General features: G+C 37.3%; 4 protein-coding genes across 5 annotated transcripts; 3 read left to right on the top strand and 1 right to left on the bottom strand.

Moving 5' to 3' along the window:
* The first annotated feature begins 234 nt into the window (after window positions 1–234).
* On the top strand, window positions 235–5567 carry LOC111801094 (vacuolar protein-sorting-associated protein 37 homolog 1). Its single transcript, XM_023685075.2, has 7 exons — window positions 235–521; window positions 1508–1687; window positions 3236–3323; window positions 4324–4363; window positions 4462–4508; window positions 4603–4723; window positions 5216–5567. The coding sequence occupies exons 1-7, from the start codon at window positions 508–510 to the stop codon at window positions 5368–5370; spliced, it is 645 nt and encodes a 214-aa protein (XP_023540843.1). The 5' UTR covers window positions 235–507; the 3' UTR covers window positions 5371–5567.
* Window positions 5568–5754: 187 nt separating this feature from the next.
* Window positions 5755–8180, bottom strand: LOC111801148 (uncharacterized). Its single transcript, XM_023685140.2, has 3 exons — window positions 7839–8180; window positions 6850–7180; window positions 5755–6212 (listed from the first exon to the last, which is right to left on the bottom strand). The coding sequence occupies exons 1-3, from the start codon at window positions 8108–8110 to the stop codon at window positions 6126–6128; spliced, it is 690 nt and encodes a 229-aa protein (XP_023540908.2). The 5' UTR covers window positions 8111–8180; the 3' UTR covers window positions 5755–6125.
* A 1254-nt stretch (window positions 8181–9434) lies between these two features.
* On the top strand, window positions 9435–14305 carry LOC111799650 (aspartic proteinase 36). The gene is made up of 10 exons (XM_023683076.2): window positions 9435–9848; window positions 10384–10513; window positions 10608–10858; window positions 11469–11696; window positions 12144–12306; window positions 12433–12506; window positions 12602–12698; window positions 12778–12841; window positions 13439–13510; window positions 13601–14305. The coding sequence occupies exons 1-10, from the start codon at window positions 9607–9609 to the stop codon at window positions 13768–13770; spliced, it is 1491 nt and encodes a 496-aa protein (XP_023538844.2). The 5' UTR covers window positions 9435–9606; the 3' UTR covers window positions 13771–14305.
* A 610-nt stretch (window positions 14306–14915) lies between these two features.
* LOC111800465 (cactus-binding carboxy-terminal, cactin) lies at window positions 14916–20744 on the top strand. Of its 2 annotated transcripts, none has more exons than XM_023684171.2 (13): window positions 14916–15445; window positions 15575–15666; window positions 16183–16282; window positions 16992–17063; window positions 17189–17251; window positions 17386–17526; window positions 18052–18147; window positions 18988–19272; window positions 19362–19521; window positions 19602–19732; window positions 19819–19995; window positions 20087–20353; window positions 20448–20744. In XM_023684171.2, exons 1-13 carry the CDS (start codon window positions 15104–15106, stop codon window positions 20565–20567), a joined length of 2046 nt encoding a protein of 681 aa, XP_023539939.2. In that variant the 5' UTR covers window positions 14916–15103; the 3' UTR covers window positions 20568–20744. The 2 variants fall into 2 exon arrangements, with proteins under 2 accessions (XP_023539939.2, XP_023539938.2); XM_023684170.2 differs by having other exon boundaries at window positions 14920–15445; window positions 19816–19995.
* The last annotated feature ends 356 nt before the right edge of the window (window positions 20745–21100 follow it).

The raw sequence follows: 21100 nt of genomic DNA, 5'->3' as shown, positions 1-21100 counted from the left end.
TTGAGCTTTAATATGGTAACAAGTATTAATAGGAAGTAACAGTTTGTTTGATTTAATATTTATTAAAAGAAGGGCTACTTATGATATTTTGTATATTTAATGGATGATTTTGATAATAAAATGAGAAAAGGGGCAAATTCTTTTTATATTAAATTATATTTTTTCATGACTGTAATTTTAGAAAATAAAAACCAAGAAAATTATTTAATAAAGAAAATAATAAATAAATAGGCTAGAAGAAAGGTCGAGAAGTCGACAGCGCCGGTTTTAGAACTCGGAATAATCTTCAAACTCCATCAATTAAAAGAGGAAAAAAACGGACTTTGATTCTTCGCTAAGGAAGCGAAAGCGCGCACGGACACGAATTTGAGGTCTGATTGCCGCCGGATCCTTGCTTTCGTCGGTCGGAGGATTCTTAATCCGAGAGTTTTGTACTTTTTTTTTCCCCTTCGTAGTATTGTCTCTAATTTCATCTGATAACCCCGGGATCGATTATCCTTCCGACCGATGTTCAAGTTTTGGTATGATCTCTTCTCTTTCTCCTTTTCATTTCCAATTTCATGTATTTGGATTGGGATTTCTTCTGTAATTCGTTTGCAACTCTGATTGTTCGATTTTTGGGCGTTCCGGGTAGTCTGTGTATCATTTTCTTGATGAAGCTGCTTTTTCAACTTGGTTTTAGATCGAACATGGTTCGTAGTTCGTTTGGGATTTGCTGGTTGGTTAGAAAATAGATTACGGTTTCTGTGGCTTTGAATTGAGGGTTTAGTAGCTTATAGTTGGATCAATACCGGCTGTTTGTGCTTTATTTTGTCAAAATTTCTCGTAACAAGGTCCAGCGGATGGCTGTTTTATATACTTTAGATTGAAGGTTGGTCCTGTTTGAGGTGACTGAGGGACAGATTTGCTCTGCATAGATCTGATTTGACTGCATGCATTGTCAGTTCGACACATTGCTTACTCAATGTTGTGTGGACATTTCGCAGTTGGCAAAGCCAATTTCTTGGGTTACAAATAGGCTATAACCTCAATCCCTTCCAGTTTATTTAAAAGATGTCTGCATAGTGTATTTGAGAAGTGATGCATGGAAACGAAGGATCATTTCGAGTTCTTCGTTCCCCTGCCAACTTTTTGAAGAAGCAATTTGGATAGTTTGTACTTGCTGGAAAGAAACTACATATAACTTGCGGGAGAGTATTTGATCTTTCATGTTGTGGAGAATTTGTTCATGTTGGGGAAAAGGACTAGCATGCCTTCATCTGGATTCAGCATCACTTTTTTTTTTGTTTTCTTCTTTTGATCACTGAGCAATGTATTCCACCTCATTAGCTCTGGATTTTCCATACTTCCCCATTGTTCAGTTTTTAGGAAATGTTTTGTTCTTAGTCGCAAACTTGCAACGATTCTTGTTGATTGGTGATTTGATCTGATTCCACTTGAGCAATTGTTTTTCATATGTGATTTGCATAGTGTTGAAACATCTGAGTGATTTTGTATCTATTTTCAGGGGATCTCAGGAAGAACAGGTACGTCCTCCTCAAGATGTTATCACACAATCATGGTATCCACCTTCTGTTAGCTCCTCTCGCCCTGGAACCCCAGGTAGCACCTCCTCCAGGCCACAATCTCCATCACACGTTTCACCGGCTGAAGCTGCTGGCATTATTTCTGCTTTGAAGGACAAAAGGTATAGCTTAAGGTCCATGACTACCCGAAATAATGCTTTTTTGCCCACTCTTTGATTCCCGTGGACATTCATATTTGAAAGTTGATGGTTTTTGGATTATTTGTTTCAGTTCTATTGACCTTTATTTGGCTGTTTGTACATTGAGTACATTTTAGTGCCTACTTTTTGATGTGTTTGAAGTTTGGAAAACCCATCTCTTGTGTGGGTGTGTATGTTAAAAAAAGAAAAAACAAGAATCAAACGTCATTGATGGATTAAAAGCTGCAGCATAAAGGGTGTAAGCAATCAACCCGGAATAGCCAAGTGGTTGTATAATAGTCCTTCATTTGACATTAATGAAAAAAGAACTGTAGTTAAAAAAAAAAAGGTGATATAGGTATATAGTGAAATTCGAAAATGGATAGTACTGCAAATGCTCTCTCTTTAGAAGTCTCTTTAAAAATTCTAAAGTTTCAAGCTAAATTGAAATCTTGCATAAGAGAAACAACCTCAGGGCTTGAGCATAGGAATAGTGGAGGAAGAGATGATTAAGATTTCCCATAGCAGAAGCTTAGTGATAAACAGAAGTTGTGATGTGCCTCCTTGAAGGCATTTGAGCCGTATTAAGGCCCAGCCAACAACAAATTCCAGCAATCTAATCTTCTTCGGTACTCCAGCGATTTGGATGCAACCATAGAGACTTTGATTCATAAAATAGGCTCTATCATGCAGAAAAGTAAAGGAGCTGCAAGCATGGCTGTTAGATTGCTCTCTTGTCCTTAGGATATGATTAAAGGAGCTGCTCTAGTGTCCTTAGGATATGATCAGAGTTGGGGCTTTCTCAATCCCATTGTCTGACAAAGATTTTTTAAATAAAACCTCTTACGACTATGTTTTCGAAGCTCGAAATCTGTTGTAATCTGGAAGAGATAACTTTTCGAGGTTTCACCCAACAATTGTTCTAGAAATTAGAGTTCTCCCATTATCTATTTTTTATGGTTAGAAAATCTTGACATCTTCATTCTTCTCTTACATACAGTCACAAAATTATAGGGGGTCTTAATAGAAGGCACTATCACTATGTTCATATATCGAGCTTTGTCTTAAAGTCAACATTTAAAATGGAGAGAAGACCTATGTTTGTTTCCTAGACCGTCTCATTTGTGGCTCTTCTTGGTCTTAACTTACTCCTTTCAACAGTTATAGTCAACAATTTTTTTTTTTCCCATTTTGAAGGGCTTTTTGTAACCTCCGCTGGCAAGGTCTTCTACTTTTATATCAAGCGATTTATTTTTTTTCAATTGAAACTCCAAACTGCTACCTTGAATGTCTTCTACTTTTATTTTCTGGACGAGGAAATTCTTTTAGTAATCATTTTTGCAAGTAAACCTATGATGTTTGCATGTTTATGGTGGTGTTGTCCATTTTTTTATTTATTTAATATTAATTTTGTGGCTTCTGATTTCAAATGCACGCTATGAATACCTGAACCAGATTGCAACCTTCTTGGTTTCATCATTTGAGGATATTGATCACTCTCTTTTTTTCTCCCCTTTTTAATTTGGGCAGTGTTGATGAGTTACGAAAGCTATTGTCGGATAAGGATGCATATAATCAATTCCTCCTTTCACTCGACCAGATTAAAATTCAGAACAACGTAAGTTACATTTTCCCTGTAGTTCTTGAACTTCCTCAATTGTGAAGCTTAAATGTAAGATATTAAAGTTCATATCTTGTTTGTTTCTGATAGAGGATTAACATGCTCATCTGATGGTTGTCTTAGGTAGGTTATTTATTTATTCATTCATGCAGCTTTACCATTTCAGATTCCATGCTGGCAATTGCAGAGCATTACTTGATCTTTCCTAGTATACTACTTTTAAGCACTGCACATTCATCCTGTATATCTTCATTGTTATTTCAATGCCGAGTTAATTCCATTTTCAAAGAAAACACAGGATTTTCTTTGCTTAATTATATCGCTCTTGGCTTTGAATTCGATAAGCTTGGACTTATTTTCAATTAAAGGGGTGAACTGGCAACATCCTAAAGAATAGCATCATAGGTGGAAGGTTTTGGCCTGGATCTATTCTTCCGAGGATCCCTCAGCTGTGCCTCAACCGCGCCTTGATGCAGTCTGTATTCTTCTTTCTGTATGCATCCATTTCTAGTTTGGGGCCTCAACAAGAACTTTAACCTCCTTATGTTGAGGCCGATCAAGATGAAAATCCCAATCCCACTGTGCTTGAACCCCTGACCGTCGAGATGTCGGCTATGTTTGGAAGCTGCTTATGGTCATTCTAATAGTAAAAAGTTCAAGACTTTCATGACTAACACGTGCCTAATAGTTTTATACATTGAATATCTTAGGTGATGACTACACCTAGATATGTGAATGAAGCAACTCTAGTTACTCAGAACTACCTTGTGTTAACGTAGGATCTTTGCAACTATGTCAATTGGCTCCATGCGTCAAAATCAATCTTTTTAATAACTGTTTCCTCATGATTTCTTTTGTTTATCATGTGGTTCTTGTTGTTGGTCCATATTAATGTAGCACCCAATACCATGGCTTCTCTTATATGCTTCTTCTTTGTAAATTAAAATGATTGCTGATTGGATCTTTGCTGCTTTCAATTTTTAATAATTTTCACCAGCTAAGAGATGAGCTGCGCGAGGAAACTCTTCAGCTTGCAAGTAAGTAACATAGATTTTTTTAAAGACTTTTCTGCTTGCCTTCCCTTCTAAGCATTTCTCTATGGGACAAATCTCAACCACCATTTTAACTTGAAAAGGTGAGAACATGGAAAAGGAACCACGCATCATGGAACTTAGAAACCAGGTATGGGTTTATCAGAAAATTAGTTATTTCTCTTGCTGGTTGAATTCACTCGCCCTCCGTGCTGAACTCCGCCCTCCTGTTCATTCTCTCACAGTGCAGAATAATCCGGACAACTGAACTGGCTGCTGCCGAGGAGAAGCTGAACGAGCTTGACCGAAAGAAAAAAGAGATCTTGAACCTCTGTTCTCCTGCTTCACTTATCCGAAGGCTTCAAGGTATATTGTAGTAGTTGTTTATTGGATTTCTGATTTTGTTATCATTGATAATTACCGTCTAGGCTTGAATTCAAGGCTAGGGAGATTGGGCGTACATATCCTTCCAAGGAGACGGGGCCTACAAGAATCATTCCCATCTCTGTTAATGAGTAGAGTAGTTTAAAGGATCCCTTGTAACGTTCCAACTAGAGGCTAGTAAGACGTTCATAATTTCATAGATAGTAAGAAGAGGTCATGAGTTTGGAACTTGTTTTTGAGAATGAATCTTCAAAGCTTAGGATTGAAAATTGTGTTCGGTTAAAATCGTTTTCGACACCGTTTTTACAAAGAAAACGTTATCGAACAAGTCTACTTCCGAAACTGATAACTGAAAGGAAGTTCTTTGTATAATTAGAAAAGAAGTAAAACTTTATTTCTCCTGTTCTGCATTTTCACACACCACAGAATGCTCCATTACTTATCTGGTCTTGAATCCAAACTTTGTTTATGCAGAGAGAATGAAGGAGACTGAAGAGGAGTCAGACAATCTGCACAGACAGCTCCTTGACAGAGAGATAGATTTGGGTTCTTTTACTCACAAATACAAGAAGCTGCGTATGGATTACCACCGGCGAGCTCTCATTCAACTTGCTGCTACCACCACCTGAGCTGAACTGCAGAACATTGATAGCGACACTGATCATGTAAATTCTTACTCTTTTACTGCTTATGCAACTGCTACAAACACTTTTTCAAGTAGAGGTTGAAATCATTTGAATCCCAGATGGGTTTTTTACCAGTTGTTTCCCTTGTGAAAGTCTGTTCGTTTTACTGATGACAGTAATTTGATTCTTTGTTTTCATTTGATGATCGTTTTTCTCTTTGTAATAATCATTGTAAAAAATGATACCCGTTCACTTTTACTTTTCATATCCTCTACTTCACTTGCACTTTATAAGTTAAAATCTATTCTATCTTGGTTCATATATTTTTATGATTTTTCTATTTTGGTCCCTATATTTTTACATTATTATATAGTTTCATCCATCATATAATATGCTAATCAAACTGTAAAATGTTGTATTAATGATAGGTATTCATAAGAATCCTTATCAAAAGTTAGAACAGTACATTTTACTGGACGAATACAACCATAATTTCTTTTAACCTAATTAAAAATCATAAAGTGAAAAATGGGTAAGACTCAAAACCCACAATCATATGTAAACATTTTTAAACAGTATAAACTAGATAAGCACTGCAGATACACGGATTTGATATGCCAAAAGAGCTTTCTTTTCTCCTTTTATGTGACGGCTAGAACAGTTTTTCTGTCTGTAGAGACATGAATGCTGGTTCAATGGTTCTGACCTGGCAAAGCAAAACTGGGGCGGTGGATTGCAAAGAGGAGAAACAGGTTGTCTCATTCTACAAGACGATCCAGTTCTTTCTCCCATTTCAATCCAGACATTTGGCGGCCAAAAGGAACTATTAAGTTATACCGAAAAACCTGCAAATCAAAACTGAAACTATGTTTACTACACCTTTGCAGAAAGGTCGTGGAATAGAATGCTAAATCAGTTAAAAGCACAAATTAACTCAAAAGGTTAGATGTGTCAATGGTTATGATACATATCGATGTTTAATCTCCCAACCCCATTTAGGGTTTGGATATATATCTTCAACTAAGAGGTTAGATGTTTAGAAGCATAAGCTATAATCTTTTATACTTATACGCATTAATATGAAAAACGCACTTCCCCACACTAGAACCGTAAATCCCAACAAGCAACCATTAACTTGGTAGTTGCTTCCCAGCCGCCCAGTTGAAGTTGGGAGGTTAGATGTTTAGAAGCATAAGCTATAATCTTTAACTAATCTTTAACTAAGAGGTTAGATGTTTAGAAGCATAAGCTATAGTCTTTTATACGCATTAATATGAAAAAGGCACTTCCCCACACTAGAACCTTAAATCCCAACAAGCAACCATTAACTTGCTAGTTGCTTCCCAGCCGCCCAGTTGAAGTTGGGAGGGTTAAGGAATTGTTGAATTGACCAACTTCCGGTGAGAAACGAAGAACCCGATACTGAATTAGAATTTAGAACCCAAGTTTCCATTATTAAGAACCAGAAAACTGATAACTGACCTTGTCATTGATGTGTTGCAATTGCACTTTCAAAGCCTCTGAACTCTCAGTCCATTTTGAAAGATCTTCATTGCCTCTACTTTCAAATGCTTTCTTCAACGATGATCGCCACACAGATATATTGCTCCTAATCTCTTTGTTGAGCTCAACCCATTCTGGTGCACATCCATTTTTCGACAAGATTCGGTACAATGTGTCTTCTGCTGGATCAGCATGGGGATTAGTAGAGAGATTCAGAGGTTTCCCTTTTCCTGGTAAGTTCTCGAATTGCCCTTCTTCCATGGAATTCCAAATCCTCCTCTCAACAACATTTATCAGATCAGTTTCTGACCTATCCAAAATATTCTAGCTAAGTCAAAACAACAGCAGGTGAAAAGCAGAGATCTATAATAAAGTGAAATGTAAAAGGCTTATCTCAGTGAGGATGAACATAACCAAAATTAAACAAAAAGTTCGTCTAATTGAAGATGACAATAACTTAAACAAAATGTTAAAGAAGGTAAAGATGAACCATAGATTTACACAGAAATGAGGCATATAGGCTCAAGCATGATAGGATTAGGTCTGTAATTCGTGGCTATACTAATAGCAAAATGGACATCTAAGGTTTTTTTTCCCTCTTTTCTTTTTGACAGAGATGGAAGCATCGCTAATTACTTGCTGAATTTTTGTAGACAATTTAATACCTATGAAGTTTCAAACACTCGAATGGCAGTGTGTGACAGTGAATTACATGAAGGGGAATAATCAATCTCCAGAAAAAAGCGTTTGTTCTCTTGCTATAATAATCTTCACATAGAATGAGGAATGCAGAAGTAATAAAAACACGAGAAATTTGTAATAGAACAGAAACTCTGTTTCAGAAATTAGCTAATCCTCAACGAAAACTAAGCATAAAGATCGCATCAGGAAAGTCGATTAAGGAGGAATTAATCTGAGAGCGCAAACCAGATATGCAGGTAAGTGAAATGGAGTAAAGCAAGTAGGACCTGACAGAGTTACGCTGGCCTCGAAGCTCCGGAGGGAGTTTCCGGTCATTGACAGCGTCTATCACCGATGAAAGACGGTCCACGAACTTCTTCTCAGTTTTCTGCGACTTACTAGGCGGAGAAGACGAAGAAGAAGAAGAAGAAGAAGACGACGACGATGACGCCCACCTTCGCCTAGATCTGATGAGAACGGCCATCGGCGAATAATCGTCAGCCGATGATCTGGATGTTAGGGACCAGAATAGCTTCGTCCTCGGAAGGCGGGTCGCCATGGCGGAGAATCGAGCAAGGGAGGGTCGGAAAGCTTTCCCCAAATGGAATTTGTCAGAGATTGGCCACCTACGTGGCCACAACTGCGGTTGAAGTTTTTCCACGTCGCCTCTTAATAGCATGCCACGTATTTTCAAAGAACACGTCATTACTATATATATATATATATAATGTTAATTTTTAATTAAATTACAATTTAATTTCATGCTACTTTCAATTTTCTCTCCACTAAAAAAATATTTAATACATCCCACATCGTCATCTTCTTCATCGCCCCAAGCACCGGTGACGCCGGACTCGAGCCGGCGGTGACAGTGGGGGCGGCAACGGACGACGCGGCGCCGGTGGCAGAGTCTGGAGCTGCGGAACTTACCATCGGTGGTTACTAGTCATTTTCGGTTGCCGCTAGCTGCCTTTAAATACTGCACTTCTCTGAGCGAAATCGGTCATCGGCCGCCGGTCCGGCCCAACTTTCTGAAGCCCGGCCCACAAATTATTAACTGAATTACGGTTGAAAATTACGGTTGAATTTCATATATATTGTTTTCTTTAATGTAATTTTACCACTAACCCCTTGTCCATGTATTTAATAATTTGTTTTAAAATTCTAATTTGAGTTTATATTCAAATCATTATTAATTATTAATTATTAGTTCGGTAAAATTGATGATCCTACTCGACACGACTAAATGAATGATATTCTCTTCATAATGTTAGTTAGGAACATGTAGAAGTTCCACACGTGTCTACAATAATATTATATTGTTCAATTTCAACTTAAACTCTCGTGATTTTACTTCTAATTTCATCAAATGGTAATCAATATTTTTTAAGTCCATATATTAGAATAATTTAAACACAACCGAGAAGCTTCGAGCTAACTAATCCCCTTGTGAAGAGTTTTTTTTTTCAAAGAAACGAGCATAGTTCACTAAAAGTATTTAAATGTTTATATTTTAGTATTATGAGTTAAAAAGCTTCAAATCTTTATATTTTATATTTGTTATGTGATAAAAAAAAATATAAAGATTAAAATATTAAATTTTAAAGAGTTGATATAATAATATAGAAAAAAATAGAATAAATAAATAAAAAAGTTGAAATTCAATTATTTTAAAATGTAAGAAAAGTACACAAAATTCAACAAATAAAATGAAATTTGTTTACTTTTTGACCGGAGATTTTAAGAAAAAAGTATTTTTCGCTCTAAAATGAGATGGATTAAAGTGAAAGGGGCTAATTTCGTCTTTTCACACTCATTTTCGAGCGCCGGTGGGGTCTGTAAGTAAATAAAGCTCGAGCAGATCCATGGCGGTTTTGAGAATTAAGCTTTAATAAACCGAACTTCTTAGTTAATTCAAATCCAAAAGTTTTCTTCCTACTGTTGCTGTTGTTGTTGTTCTCTCTATTTCTCTTTCACTGCAATGTGCAGGAACAAACCCATAACTCGATCTTTGTTCATGAGTCTTCCCATCTGAGAACTCAAAATTCCATTGAAATGCGGGCCTTCACTTCCTTGATCTTCGCTTTAGTATCCGTCGTTTTGTCGGCGACGGTGGTCTACTCCGGCTTCCCCGTCCAACGTCTCTCTCTGCAGAGAGCCTTCCCTTCATCTCGCTCTATCGAACTTGAAACTCTCAGAGCTCGGGACCGTCTCAGGCATGCCAGAATCTTGCAAGGTGTCGTCAGTGGCGTCGTCGACTTCTCAGTCGAAGGTTCTTCCGATCCGTTGCTCGTCGGGTAACTCCTGCTCCTCCACTGAATTTTCTTTAATTTTTGTTGTTTTTAGCAGTTTGATGTGTTCGTTAATTCTCTAGACTAGGATTATTGTGGTTTTCTTGGCTTTTGGTTTGATGGATTGGAATCGCGTTCTGTGTTCGTGACATGTTCGTTCCTCTGATGCTCTGTTAAGCGGCTGATAGGCTGTTCATGAGAGAGAGGGGTATGGGAAATGGACTAAAGAAAGCGAAAGAATGATGGTCGAATTGATCTTATTGACTGAAAACTGGAAAAATGCTTTATATTTTCCTTTTCCTTTTCTTCTGTTGTTCCAACACCGAAATAATAATAAATGCTACTTTAATTCTTTATTTGGTTCTTCTTGTTCTTCTTTTGATTTAAATATTTCTTGTGGATATGATACTTTACACACGCCGTGAGTTAAAGCAAATAGAGCCGTTTGTTTTTTTGGCGGTCTTCTTACATTCTTACCTTTCAGAATTCTATGGCTGTTTCTTTTTTTGTTTTGTAATCTCGTTGTTAATGGCTTGTTCAGGCTTTACTTTACCAAAGTTAAATTGGGCACTCCCCCGAAGGAATTTACGGTGCAGATCGACACTGGAAGCGATATATTGTGGGTGAACTGCAATTCCTGCAATGGCTGCCCCAGAGCAAGTGGACTTGGAGTAAGAGTCTTTTTCTTTTACCTCCTCTTTTGTTAGTTTCAAATGGCACAATGGCCCCCTTGTTGAAGTTCTTATTTTAGTTTTCCTTGTGCAGATTCAACTTAATTTCTTTGATGCTTCCAACTCATCAAGTTCTTCACTGGTTTCCTGCTCTGATCCAATATGCAATTCTGCATTCCAAACAACTGCGACTCAGTGTTTATCTCAGACTAATCAATGTAGTTACACCTTTCAGTATGGTGATGGAAGTGGAACATCAGGTTATTATGTATCTGAGTCCATGTACTTTGACATGGTTATGGGGCATTCTATGATTGCTAACTCTTCAGCTACAGTTGTTTTTGGGTGAGTTGGGTGGGCGCAATTTTTTACATATGAGATTGAAAGTTATTTTTTGAATTGCTTAACACACCGTAAATTCGAATGGACTCTATCGGGATGAAGTAGCTATTTTACCATATAAAGGTTTCTATTTGGATGGACTTTCAACTGGTATTTTCTTAGAACTATCATTTTTACCTCACAGACGCTAGTTTTGTGTAACAGCCCAAGTCCACCGCTAGCAGGTATTGTGAGATCCCACATCGATTGGGGAGAAGAACGAAACATTCTTTATAAGGGTGTGGAAACCTCTCCCTAGCAGTCACGTTTTAAAAACCTTAAGGGGAAGCCCGAAAGGGAAAGCCCAAAGAGGACAATATCTATTAGTGGTATTAGTGGTGGGCTTGGACTGTTACATTTTGAATTCCGACCGTTGTTTTCTAAGTCATGTACATGAGGAAGAATATGAGGTCAATGTTTGTCTTATCATACCATACACTGAATGTTTTGATACAAAATGTAGTATGTCTACTTCTATGGTCTGAATATATTTCCTTCTACCTCAATCTGTATGCGTTCTACTCTTACATTTTTTTGGGAAAAGCTAAATGTATCATATGATCTTTAAATGCAGTTGCAGCACATATCAGTCAGGTGACTTGACTAAATCAGACCATGCAATAGATGGCATTTTCGGATTTGGCCCCGGGGATTTGTCTGTCATATCACAGTTATCAGCTCGAGGGATAACCCCTAAAGTATTTTCCCATTGTTTAAAAGGAGAAGGAAATGGAGGTGGTATATTGGTTCTTGGAGAGGTTCTGGAGCCCGGCATTGTGTATAGCCCACTCGTCCCCTCTCAGTATGTCCACCTTCATCATTATTTTTCTAAATCAAGAGTTCACCGCTGAAAAAAATCAAGTAAAAAAGTTGCAACTTATTTCAAATGTCGGAAGTTACTGAATCCTTTTTTCTTTCAGAGAACTGCCAATCTGAATGTGCTTCTTGCATAATTATTTGTTGATCTTAAGTTCCGGATTGCATTAGCTACTTATAAATTTTATTTTGTCACAAATGATTGTACTCTGGTGGTTGTTTTGTTTCACAAGCATCTCCCTTCCAACCTTCCTATAATCGAGAGATGATCCGGGAATCTAGGAGGAACTACGCTTAAACATTCTATCAATTTAAGCATTTTCTTACTGGTTCTAATGTTTCAGATTTTTATTTCACATTTGTGCTTGTGTATGTTGATAGAAAAATGTACAACTGTATGAAAGCTTGACTGTTTCCTCATTTAAAATATCAGGCCTCACTATAACTTGTATCTGCAAAGCATTGCTGTCAATGGTCAGACACTGCCAATCGATCCATCTGTGTTTGCCACATCAAATAATCGAGGAACTATTGTAGACTCCGGGACAACATTGGCTTATCTTGTGGAAGAAGCTTATACGCCATTTGTCAGCGCGGTAAGTTTCCTTTCCCCGTGTCAGAATCAATGTTTTACGGACAAGGGCCTAATGTAAACCAACCTAAACTCTTATTGATGCATTTATGCAACTACTCAACATGTGTTTTGCTTTTGACTTGTTAAGATAACTGCTGCTGTTTCCCAATCTGTGACTCCTACTATTTCAAAGGGCAGCCAGTGTTATCTAGTATCCACCAGGTCTCTCGCCATTTTTAACTGTATTGATCTTTGAGAAGAAAAATGCTGATCTTACTTCAAGAATTGAATGGGTCAAAATTCTCTTTCATGTCCAGTGTAGACGAGATATTTCCCATGGTTAGCTTAAATTTTGCGGCCGGTGCATCTATGGTGTTAAGACCCGAAGAATATCTTATGCATCTTGGCTTTTATGTAAGTTGTGTGAGATTCATTCCTTTGGTTGTATATCATCGACCATGTTGCGATGTTCGATATTGCTCTATCCTTGCAGGATGGTGCTGCATTATGGTGTATTGGTTTTCAGAAAGTTCAGGAAGGAGTAACAATTTTAGGAGGTTAGTCCCTGAACTTGGACTTCTTTTTTGATGTGGGTATCTGCTAGAACTTGGGTAATGAAATTCTCCAACTTCTTGTTGGCAAAATCAATTTGCATCTGCTATTATATGTAAGATTCAACACTTCATTAGAGACTCCACGAATCATACCGGTACTCGTGGAAGAAATGAAAATTCCCATATTTGTTGATGAGAAATGTGAGACGAAAATGGATAATAATAGAATCCCATTTGGAATGAAATTATGCTATTTGTACTCCTTTTTCACAGAAAATGGATAGATTAATTTATCTATGTATTTTTTTTTATTGGATTTGATCCGTCGGGACTGACGGGGCTCGAACCCGCAATATAGCCATTGGACTAAGTCTCCAAAAAAGAGCCACTCACATATGTAGATAGGCATTACGGAGGAGCTTCGCTTTGTGCTTCGGGTGGCGTGTTGTAGTAATGAATAAAAAAGAATGAGATTAGTTCGGTCTTCACTCTTTGGGTGAATGAATTTGGGTATCGAAGTTTTAGTTATTGCCATCCCTTCGATGAGCTCGGTATTGATCTTCAGTCTTTGAACCTCATTTTAATGCCTTCCTCTTGCAGATCTTGTTATGAAAGATAAGATATTCGTATATGATTTGGCACGCCAGCAACTCGGGTGGGCAAACTATGATTGTAAGTTAAAATTCAAGGCTGTGTATAAATCTATACAACCCCATCAAACTACTTCAATCGGAGTTTCATGGAAACAAACTCTATTTCCAGGTTCTCAAGCTGTAAATGTATCGGTCACGTCCGGGAAGAACGAGTTCGTCAACGCAGGACAGCTGAGCGTGAGCGGCTCAACCCAAGATAAGCTCCTTCAATCACTAGCTATAGAAGCATTAACTCTTTTTCTGAGTTTCATTTTGTTCATCCACTTCCTGTTTCTGTAACTTTCAACTGTGTAGATCTCACTCTTCTCTAATCCCCATTCTTTGCGCCAATTGTCTGCCCCTCCGGTCTATATTTATAATGATTGGTAGTGGCTGTGTTGTGCTATTATTTTTTGACCATGGGAGATGCAATGGGTCAGAAAGTTGAACTCGAAGATATTCTGTTCCACTACTTAATTTGGGCCTGCCTTCTTTGGGCTTGAAGTTGGGCCTCCATCTTAAAGATATTCTGTCCCACTACTTAGATTGGGCCTACTTCTTTGGGCTTGAAGTTGGGCCTCCATATTGAAGATATTCTGTCCCACTACTTAAATTGGGCCTGTCTTCTTTGGGTTTGGAGTTGGGCCTCCATTTGTAAAGGGCCCATATTTTGAGCATGTTAGAATTGTAAATTATGTGCTAGCGAGATGTAGAGAGGTTCATGGTGATTGTTCTTGATGAGTGGTAGCAGAGGTTATTGTTTTTTAGCTTGAGCATCTGAACAAATATATTGCTTTATATATATAATCTATAATACAATACTCTTACTTTTTTTTTTTTTAAAAAAAAAATGTATTTCTGCTGATCTTAGTGCTTTATTTTTTTTATTTTATTATCATTATTATTTCTAAAGAGAGCAATAAATTTTAAAATTTAAATTAAATTTTGTTTGAATAGAACCTAATAGTAATCCGAGATAAGTCTAATATGTCAAGAATCTATTAAACGAGGGTCCTTTGTGTCATTGCTATTACATTCAATTTTGCAAAGAAGAACCAAAAAAAAAAATAAAAAAAAAAAATCGTAAAAGATATGTATATTCACCAAAAGATAAGAAGTTCGAATTGTGGATGCTAAAATAATATATATATATATATTTATTTATTTATGTTTATAATTTAATATTAATTTTTGTAATGTTTAGTATTCTAAAAAAAGGTGTTGAAAATATATTTTATTTTATTTTAGGTTGAATTGCAAATTTTATTATTGTAATTTAAGGAAAAAAAGGATAAAATTATTTAATTTTATTCTCATGATTTAATAGCATTTTACTGATAGTTTATATATTTTAAGAAAAAAGATTTAAATTTTAATAAATTATAGAGGCTAAATTATAATTTTATTAAAACTATCGACATATTTATAATTTAAGAGAGAGAAAAATCGGGTCGTCTTAGAAAAAATCGGGTTGGCAGATTTTAATGGTACCCTAACTGGCAACCCCAAATCTCCGATCAAATTCTCTCTTGGTCGGACCCTCTTATTCGCTTCTCCGGGGACCTCGCTCAACCATAGCAGCTTCCTCTGTCACTGACCGGCGTCGTGACGCATTTGAGTTTCTCTTCCAAGTATGGGTACTCATGGCCGAAGCAGTGAGAGAAAGAAAGAGAAGACGTCATCTTCGAGGAGACGTAGCAGAAGAAGGTCTGACGACTCTGAATCTGATTCCGACGACTCAGATAGCCGGGATTCATCTCCAGTGGCGAGCTCCCGGAAGCGCAGGGAAAGACGCGATGGTAGCAGGAGTAGTCGGAGCAGACGAAGGAGCTCCTCTCGTGGGCGGGATTCTGGAGACGATAGTTCGAATGATAGTTATGGCAGCGATGATGGTGGTCGCAAGAAGAGTAAGTCTTCCAGGAAAGTTACTGAAGAGGAAATTAGCGAATACTTGGCCAAGAAAGCGCAGAAAAAGGTCCCAATGTGGTTTAGTTTTGTTTCTTTTGTGTAATTTGGTTAATTTTTATGAATGTTTCCAAACTAATTTTATGGTGTTTTCGTAATATATTTCTTATCATCTATTATGCTCTGTTCTGTTGTATAGGCCTTGCGAGTTGCCAAGAAATTGAAGTCCCAGACGGTTTCTGGTTATTCCAACGATTCGAATCCATTCGGCGATTCCAATCTCAATGAAAAGTGAGTGGTTTTTCTGTTTTGCGTTTGCTAAAATTGACAAAACTCATTGCTCGGATTGTACTGTTTTACTTAGCATGGTCGCGGCTATAGGCATTTGCAGTCTGATTATAATTCGTTTTCACATGTGTGTATTATATTCTCTGGAGTAATGGGGAATACTTGGAAGACTGTTAGATAGATGGATTCTGACAAAACATGCTTGACCAAATTTGTTCATTCCGGTGAATCTAACTCCAGCGCCCCTCTTAATGTAAATAATTACATACTTCGAAGAAGAAGCATTCGTGTTTAGGGCTTTCTTTTAGTGTCTCACCTCTTTTCATATAGTTTTAGCTATAAATATCGGGTTTTTGTAAGAGGCTTATGTTGTTAAGATTCAATATATTGTCTAGTGAATTTATTACTTCTTGGTCTTGTTGGTCGATCAATGATTTGATAGCATAGAGAAGTTTAAGGCCAATCCCAACAATTTAGTTGTTGATTTTGTTTCTGAGTCGACGACAATCTGGTATGCAGATTTGTATGGCGAAAGAAAATTGAGCGTGATGTTACTCAAGGTGTGTCGCTTGATGCCTTTTCAATGAAGTCCGAGAAAAAAAGACAGAGAGAAAGAATGGTATGTGCTTCTAGTCCAAATGTCATTCATTTTTTTTTCTTTGTTGAGAAACTAAACTTTCATAAATGTAAGAACAAAAGTAGGCAAGACAAAAAGAAAGTCTGCTGTAGAAGGGAGCCAAAAAACAAAAACCCAACAAAATTACGTTAAGAGAAAACTTTAGAAAAAGGTTTCTGACTGTTGCTTGTTTTTTTTTTTTTTTTTTTTGATAGAAGACTTTTGGGGTTGTAACCATATTGTATCTTAGTTTAAGTAGAGCAATAAATTACGTAATTACTTAATGTCATCTTATTTGTTTGTCCATGACAGAGATGCCTCTGATGATTTATCACGTACCATAACTTGTCCCACTATTCATTGGAAGTTGTGATTGTACTTAGATTCTCATGTACCATTACTTATCCCACTATTCATTGGAAGTTGTGATTGTACTTAGATTCTCATGTTTGCAGCCTACTGGGTTATCCACTTAATCTATTACTTGGCAGCGTCTAATTTAAGGTTAACTAATGTCATAAATTTGCCCCTAATAACAATTCAATTGGCTGTTGGTTTGAAGATAAATCCAGAAGTCAATTCTCCCACATTTTGTACCTTACGTTTAAAAAATGTGAACTCCTTTGATCTGATACAAAAATGCTGAAGTCTATGAATTGATGTGTGCAATTGTGCATTACTTGTACATTGCATATTTGTATTTACCATGCAGGCAGAGATTGAAAAGGTGAAGAAAAGGAGGGAGGAAAGGGCTCTTGAAAAAGCACAACATGAGGAAGAAATGGTAATCAGAACATGGCATTGAAAGATGCTTTATTTTAAGTTTTAGTTGGGTAGTTATTGTCAGTTCATAACATCTGCAGTATGGTATGTTTTCTTGCATGCCTTAACTTTCTTTTGCTGGTTTAGGCATTGCTAGCTAGAGAACGTGCTCGTGCTGAATTTCAGGATTGGGAGAAAAAGGAAGAAGAGGTAGTATGCTCACTTGTAATTTCATTCCATGTATTCTTTTATGTTTCATATTGCATGGAGTTTTCCATTATTTTCTTGTGACTATTTCTAATGATCCCTTGGACAATTACTAAGCGTGAAACTTTTGGCCTCAGTTCCATTTTGATCAAAGCAAAATCAGATCAGAGATAAGAGTTCGTGATGGGCGTTCGAAGCCTATTGATATTCTATCCAAGCAACTGAATGGATCGGATGATTTTGATATAGTAATCAATGAGCCATACACTGTATTCAAGGTAAGAAACTCTCTGGTTATAGTTCTTATGGTTGTTTTAGATGACTTGCGTTTTCTGTTCAGTGTGTCATTCAAGATTCAATTTTTTATAAATTAACTGTGTTCTTCTTAGGTGATGATCTTACAGGCAACCCGTTCTTGCTTTGAGCAGGAGCTAAAGAGTTTTTATATCTTTAAGAGTTATGCTCAAAAGACTTTTCTCTTTTTTTTTCAGTTGTTTTTTCGTTTTCTATTTCCTCCATTGTTCTTTTTCAATGGCGATTGTTCTCTTCTGACTTCCAATAAGGGCTATTTAGAAACGGAAATTTCTTGTCATTAAGTGTGCTACTCGTTCTCCTTTTCATTTTAATTCTTTTGGTTGGTCTTAAGTAACTGAAGTATTCATATTTATGAATCGGATTTGTTCTCTATTTTCATTTTTTGTGGTTTATCACTATTAGATTCTAAGTACTGTTTTCACTGACTACAGCGTACGATATATGTTCAAAATAGATTCCTCTTATTGGTACTTACATGTATGATCCAGGGCTTGACTGTGAAAGAAATGGAAGAGCTTCGTGATGACATCAAAATGCATCTTGATCTGGACAGGGCGACGCCTACACATATCGAGTATTGGGAGGTGAAAACATTTGCCGACTTTCCTATTTACATTTTGAAAAGCTTTTATGTTGAACTACACGTCTTGATGGACTGTTGACAACTAGTTCTGAACCCTTCCTTTGACAGAGTAACACCTACATATTGAGAGATTGTTCTCTGCATGTCCTATTAGTTATTTGAAATTTTACTCTGAACATTTACTTTGGTATTGTCAATATATAATATAACCTTTGATATTGTTTTGCTCAATATGATCAGCGATATTGATATAGATTTAGTTTGACCAGTCGTTCTCTTAAAATAATTACATGACTAGGGCATTTGGTCTTGTATTTAACAATTTTACAATGAATTATACTTTTTGTAGTCGCCAACTTGATGCCAATTAGGCTATCTGTTGATGTGCTGCTGTTAAGTAATTTAAGGTTGATTGTTTGTTATGCTTAAAGCAGTTTTAATAAGTTAATACTGCTGTCATGAGAGCTAGTAATTGAACCATGTATTGGGGAGGTTCAGTCCTCACTTTCCTGGTCGTTCAGCTTCTAAGGTGTAGCATCTGTCTCGTAATATGCTTAAAGCAGTTTTAATAAGTTAATACTGCTGTCATGAGAGCTAGTAATTGAACCATGTATTGGGGAGGTTCAGTCCTCACTTTCCTGGTCGTTCAGATTCTAAGGTGTAGCATCTGTCTCCTAATATGCTTAAAGCAGTTTTAATAAGTTAATACTGCTGTCATGAGAGCTAGTAATTGAGCCATGTATTGGGGAGGTTCAGTCCTCACTTTCCTGGTCGTTCAGATTCTAAGGTGTAGCATCTGTCTCCTAAGCTAAGCAAGGTCTTGCTTTGTGCAATTTAACAGGCACTTCTCGTAGTTTGTGATTGGGAACTAGCTGAAGCTCGAAAAAAGGATGCTCTGGATAGAGCCAGAGTTCGTGGTGAGGAGCCTCCTGCTGAGTTGCTTGCAGAAGAAAGGGGTCTGCATTCCAGCATTGAAACAGATGTCAAAAATCTTCTGGAAGGAAAGACTTATGGTGAATTGGAGGCATTACAATCTCAGATTGAGTCACAGATGCGATCTGGAACTGCAAAGGTGGTTGAGTACTGGGAGGCTGTAATAAAGCGTCTTCATATATACAAGGCCAAGGTATTCATTGTTAGAGGTTCTTTTCGTATGCCCTCTTCTCATCTTTTAAAGCTAATGAATTAGGCTCACTATTGCTTTTCATTTGGTAGGCTTGCTTGAAGGAGATTCATACGAAAAAACTGCATGAGCATCTTGTACGCCTTGAGCAGCCTTTTGAGGATGATGAAGAAAAGGTGGACCAGGAAATCGAGATGGAAACTGAACGCTCTTTACAAGTGAAAGCTGAAGAGGAAGAGCTTGATATTAGAGGTATGTTCCAGAGTCTTTATCTTGCAATCTTGAATTTTATGTCCAGAGTCTGATGTATATATATCTCTTCCACACTTCAGCAGCGGAAACATATTCGCCTGATCTCCTTGAGGAAGAAGAGAATGAAGAAGCTGGATCATTTTCACCGGAACTTATTCATGGTGATGAAGATGAACAGGCGATTGATCCTGAGGAGGATAGGGCTATACTGGTATGTCTACAGATATTAAATTCACTATCTATATATTGTAATGAATGTCAAAAGTTAGATTGGTTATGACTTGGTAAATTCAGCAGGAACGTAAACGAATTGCTGTCTTGGAAGAACAGCAGAGACGGATTCAAGAAGCAATGGCCACAAAACCTGCTCCACCAGAGGATAATTTTGAGCTTAAAGCCTCAAAAGCAATGGGAGTCATGGAGGAAGGCGATGCAGTTTTTGGATCTGGTGCTGAAGTGAACCTGGATTCACAGGTGCACTGTCATTATTATCCGTCTGCTCCATACCTGGATTGTTTATGCTCCTACATTTCCAACGGTGATCTTAGTGTTTGAAAACTTGCAGGTATATTGGTGGCATGACAAATATCGTCCAAGAAAACCGAAATATTTCAATCGGGTTCACACAGGATACGAGTGGAACAAATACAACCAGACTCACTATGATCATGACAATCCACCTCCAAAGATTGTCCAAGGATATAAGTTTAACATCTTCTATCCAGACCTTGTTGACAAGACAAAAGCTCCAACTTACACCATTGAAAAGGATGGAAACAGCAGCGAGACATGTATCATAAGGTTCCACGCGGGGCCACCGTATGAGGATATTGTAAGTCTTCTTTTGATCTGCAATTGATTTCTTTGCCATTTGGTTTATTTCATATATCTATATTTAACTGTCATTTTCTTTCATCTCATTATAGGCGTTTCGAATTGTAAACAAAGAATGGGAGTACTCTCATAAGAAGGGGTTTAAGTGCACATTTGAGCGTGGTATTTTGCACGTATACTTCAACTTTAAGCGATATCGTTACCGCAGGTAACACAATGCTAGTCATAGCACGTGTTCTTTGTGTTGGCGCATGTTGCTCGGTTACTATCTCCTTCGAGGTCTTGGTTGTAACTTCACCAACTAGATTGAAAGCATCCATCCCAAAGTTTCCTTGTAAGTTAAATGATATGACCAATAATAGATATTCCAACTTCCCTTCCTTGAGTCATTCATTTATTACTTCCAAATGCCAATCTGGCAATACACAAATAGTTAGATCCTGAAAATTTTAAAACTATTGCTTCCAGCATTCCTTTTACCTCCTAGCTGTCAGGTTTGATTCTCCACTCTCTCCTCTTTTTCTACTGCCGTTTTAGCCTTATATGCATACATACATATTGATGTGGTGGTAATTGAGTAAGTGCTAGATGTTATGGGCGTGTGGTTTGGTCGAGTGACGAGTGATCGATAGGCGTCATGTAAATTATAAAAAGTCTTCAAAGAGAATGAGTTCTGGTGACACGAGCATAGGGTAGATATGTAAGCTGGTTCGGTCACGAATATTAGAAAATTGAACTATTTGGT

This window comes from Cucurbita pepo, chromosome 8 (assembly GCF_057944985.1).
Source record: "Cucurbita pepo subsp. pepo isolate OVF chromosome 8, ASM5794498v1, whole genome shotgun sequence".
NCBI classification, from domain to species: domain Eukaryota; kingdom Viridiplantae; phylum Streptophyta; class Magnoliopsida; order Cucurbitales; family Cucurbitaceae; genus Cucurbita; species Cucurbita pepo.
The sequence above is the reverse complement of the archived record's forward strand: the minus strand, read 5'-3'. Positions and strand labels throughout refer to the sequence as shown.